The 3,944-nt window shown below is 44.2% G+C and overlaps 3 protein-coding genes across 3 annotated transcripts in view; 2 read left to right on the top strand and 1 right to left on the bottom strand.

Moving 5' to 3' along the window:
* Positions 1-13: 13 nt before the first annotated feature.
* VTP21DRAFT_3184 (uncharacterized protein) lies at positions 14-253 on the top strand (the record flags this gene model as incomplete). The annotated part of the gene is made up of 1 exon (XM_069393459.1): positions 14-253. The coding sequence occupies one exon, from the start codon at positions 14-16 to the stop codon at positions 251-253; it is 240 nt and encodes a 79-aa protein (XP_069249794.1).
* Positions 254-751: 498 nt separating this feature from the next.
* VTP21DRAFT_3183 (uncharacterized protein) lies at positions 752-1,648 on the top strand (the record flags this gene model as incomplete). Its single annotated transcript, XM_069393458.1, has 1 exon — positions 752-1,648. One exon carries the CDS (start codon positions 752-754, stop codon positions 1,646-1,648), a length of 897 nt encoding a protein of 298 aa, XP_069249793.1.
* Positions 1,649-2,599: 951 nt separating this feature from the next.
* VTP21DRAFT_3182 (uncharacterized protein) overlaps positions 2,600-3,944 on the bottom strand; it is a gene marked incomplete at both ends in the record, with an annotated part of 2,686 nt that continues 1,341 nt past the window's right edge. Inside the window, 2 exons of the mRNA XM_069393457.1 lie at positions 2,600-2,810; positions 2,928-3,854. Of these exons, the coding sequence (XP_069249792.1) occupies positions 2,600-2,810; positions 2,928-3,854 (1,138 nt within the window). The remainder of the gene's footprint in view (positions 2,811-2,927; positions 3,855-3,944) is intronic.

The following is a 3,944-nucleotide window of genomic DNA, read 5'->3' as shown; positions in this document are numbered from 1 at the left end:
CATCCATAATGGCATGATGGCTGCAATGGCGCTACACGTACGCCTAATGGTCAGGGGTCAGTTCCACTTCTTGTTGGATCCACCGGATGCTGTAGCATATGCTAGAACATGTCTGGCGCATTACCCAAGTACGCGCAGATGGTTAGCTGCCTTGATTGTGGCAGGGCTATCCAAGGTATGGGTAGGCGACAACCCGGGGCTGGTGTGGGTAAGGACGCAGCCCAGCCTCAACAGGAGCCACTTGGAGATTTAGTATATGATTGTAACGAATTCAAAGATGTAGTGCAAAGAAGCGTAAAAAAGGTTTCGAGAATATATGGAAGTTTTCAAGCTTGATCAGACGTACCGCATTTAGATTTTAAATAATAAGTGTTTCAGAACTCTCTGCAACAGTTTTAATATTTCCTTAAATATACAAGTAGGGAAAAATGTGCCACAGTATTTTAACAAATTTTCTTTGGATGCTCAATTCTCCTGGATGGATGGAATATTATACAAGCGCCTTTATTATTAAACACTGGAGGAACTACACTATATGCTGTTCCACCCGCTACCCCGGTTAAATATGCATTTCTTGTAAAACTAGGATATCGTTGAATAGCACCCCGAATTTATGGGAAATTGGTATCTTTATATATGCCGATGTGTGCCAAAGAAACCCAAATATTTTTTATATCCTCTCCACCATTCCATCTAAATATTTTTTATTTGCAAGGGTGATGCTTTTATTTTTTAACAATATCTGACATCTATGGAGCCAGCTCGTAAAAAGATTCGAGAACGTGTGCTTGAACTTTCAAGAAAGGGAGTGTCCACACGTAAGATTGGAGCACTGGTGGGAATAAGCCGTGAAACTGCTAGAAGCATAATCAAGGAATGGAGCACCCCGAAATATCCTTCTATGAAGCCAAAATATGGTCGTCCACGTAGTCTAAGTGAATCAGATGAGAAATACATTTCTAAGAAGGCGTCAACCGGGGAATGTTCTAAGCTTGTCGACTTGCAGCAAGTTATCAAAGAAGAGCTGAAGAAGAGCGTAACAAACAAAACTGTAAAAATGATGCTTAGAAGGCCCGAAATGAAGCCTCGATCCAAGCCTAGGAAGCCTTTGCTGCTCCCGCGCCATTTTAAAGCTCGATTCAAATTCGCAGCTCAACTTGTTAGGTGGGATTTTCAGACCATACAAACCATAATATTCTCGGATGAAACCATAGTGCCCTTTTTACAGACCACTGGAAAGGAATACACATACGTAAAGAAGGGGCAACCACTGCGAGAGTGCAATATTATTCCAACCACGAAGCAGGGAAAAGAGGCAATCATGATATGGGGCTGCATCACCTCGCAAGGAGTGGGGCTTCTACTTCGTGTAGAAGGTGGAATAAATGCCAGGACATATCAGAACATTTTAGATGAAGGTTTTCTTGGAACACTCGAACGGTACAGGATAGACAAAGATAAGATCATTTTCCAACATGACAATGCCCCCCCCCCCTCATATCGCCAAGTCAACTCAAGCATGGCTGCGAGATCGCAATATAAGAGTATTAGAATGGCCCGCTTAGTCACCAGATTTAAATCCCATAGAGAACGCGTGGAGCCTCTTGAAGAGGAGGCTTCAAGATTATTCTACTCGGCCAAAGGATAGGGAAGAGCTCTGGGAACGAATCAAATATACGTGGGAGAATATAGTTAAGGCTTATATTGATAACCTATACGAGAGTATGTTGAGGAGATTCCGAGCTGTTTATAAAGCTAGAGGAAGATACACGAAGTATTGAAATATTTTTGTGAAATAACGATAATAAATATGTCTTCAATTTTATCATGAAGGCCATTTTCCCCGAGCATCAATATTAATACCCGTGGTTTTTTAGAAAAAGCATATAAAACCGGGGTAGCGGGTGGAACAGCATATAGTGTAGTTCCTCCAGTGTTTAATAATAAAGGCGCTTGTATAATATTCCATCCATCCAGGAGAATTGAGCATCCAAAGAAAATTTGTTAAAACACTGTGGCACATTTTTCCCTACTTGTACTTTATCAAAAAATAATATTCAATACTATTGAATAAAAAAGTGCTAAAGGGATTTAAGAGTGGATAAAAATGCCGCTAGTACAATTAACCATGTTATAGGGTTTCGAGTATGACCTATGGAACGTATCATGGTAAGTATAGGGTTATACATTAATCCAATTAATAAATTAAATTTCGGGGTAAATATTAGAGTAAGTATTGGTATATTATTTTGGGAGGTTTTAGGTTAGGTAAGAAAATAAAGTAAAACTTACTAGAGGTAGGAAAAGTTTTGATGGTAGTTTTTAGAAAGCTAACACAAGTGATTGTGTATCGATTGTACTAAAAATGAGAGCTCTAGGGTGGATATACGCGGAGTTATTAGCTCTCAAATTTATATCTATAATATTGGAGAATTATATCTTAATAGTTTGGCCCAATCAACTTTCATAATTCTTACTTTTAAATCTGTTTCTGTCTGATTTTATGTGGAAACTCCCATATATTCTCGAAACCATTTTTATGCTTCTTTGCTCTACATCTTTGAATTCGTTACATATCATATACGAAATCTTGCATTTATTATAACTCCACCAAGAAGTGGAACCGACCCTCGGCCAAGCTGGCCAATCCAATATAGAGCGCAGCGTCATTCGTCCTACCAAATAGAGCTGTAGAGTGTCCGTAAGAGCATGCAACAGTGACAATTAAGTGTGCAAGAGCATTTGCATGGCAGTACAGTACTGCGGCAGCATCGGACGTGCCGCATTGTCCCCGCACGACATGAGAGAGTCTAGCGGCAGGCAGCAGCTATTGGGCCCTGGCATAGATTCTGACTATGTCTTGTGTATTTCTGGAGAGGAACTCCCATGATGACCACCCACCCCCAAGCTCTCCATTAGATGCTGACCTCAGGAGGGCCACGGAGGCTTCGCCGTCATCTCTCTGCTGGAATGGCTGCATGGGCAACCGGACAGCCTCAAGACGCCGACTGTGGGATGGCCAACAACTGGCTTTGGGGAACCCAACCCCGAAGACATCGTCTCCCCGCATACGCCACAAGGATATCAGTGACCTAACCGTCTTGGCTTTCCACGTTCTGGCGAGGGGAGCTTCCCCCTGTATGACTGGATTGCTCTGCACCAGAATGTCCAGCCGGCAGAATACACCGTTCCATTTCAGACGGCCGTAGTATATCGCCAATGAGCGAGCGTTGCCGTCGACCCACAAGGGTATGATAGGCCTAGATCCATAAGCAGGAGTGCGACCGTATAGAGTAGGATCCTGCACATCTATAAAAGTGTTATTAGTCCCCCGCGCAGCACCAATGGCACGCAGGAGGCCCGCAGGGTTGTTTGGCCATGCCACGAGGAGTGCCAATTCGGTGTCTGTCCCGCAAAGAAGTAATCCGCCCTGCTGCACTGCGTACTCAAGTTTCCTCCGCAGACGGTTGGCCGCCCGCTTCCGACAGACTAGGGCCTCACAATGGAGACAGTGGGCATGTCCCCCAGACCGAATCTCTGGCTCGAGGCTTAATACGGTCCTAACGAAGCTCCTGTACCCGCCTTCTACTCTGATACATCGCCCTTGCAATCCAGCCAGGGCCGTTATTGCTGAACACATTCCGTTGTACCACGTGCGAGCGATCGGCCGCAACTCTTCGTCTAATGTTGTGTACAAGACAGCAGCTTCATGAATCAGATGATCAACAAACCCATCTCCGTCGGGACCAGCTTGGATCCTCCTTTCACTGGCCATCATTGCAGCTCCAGTCTTGCACGCCCATCTGACCAGATGATACGCATTTCCCCATCCTACTGAGGCATGTCGCGGCAAACTAGTACCCATTATGAAATACTCTCCCAGGTCACAACTCCACCCTAGGTGCACGTGTAGCGCCATTGCAGCCATCATGCCATTATGGATA

The sequence above is a fragment of the Calcarisporiella thermophila genome, assembly GCF_041956535.1.
Source record: "Calcarisporiella thermophila strain CBS 279.70 unplaced genomic scaffold VTP21scaffold_16, whole genome shotgun sequence".
Lineage (NCBI taxonomy): Eukaryota > Fungi > Calcarisporiellomycota > Calcarisporiellomycetes > Calcarisporiellales > Calcarisporiellaceae > Calcarisporiella > Calcarisporiella thermophila.
This window is presented reverse-complemented; position numbering and strand designations above follow the sequence as displayed.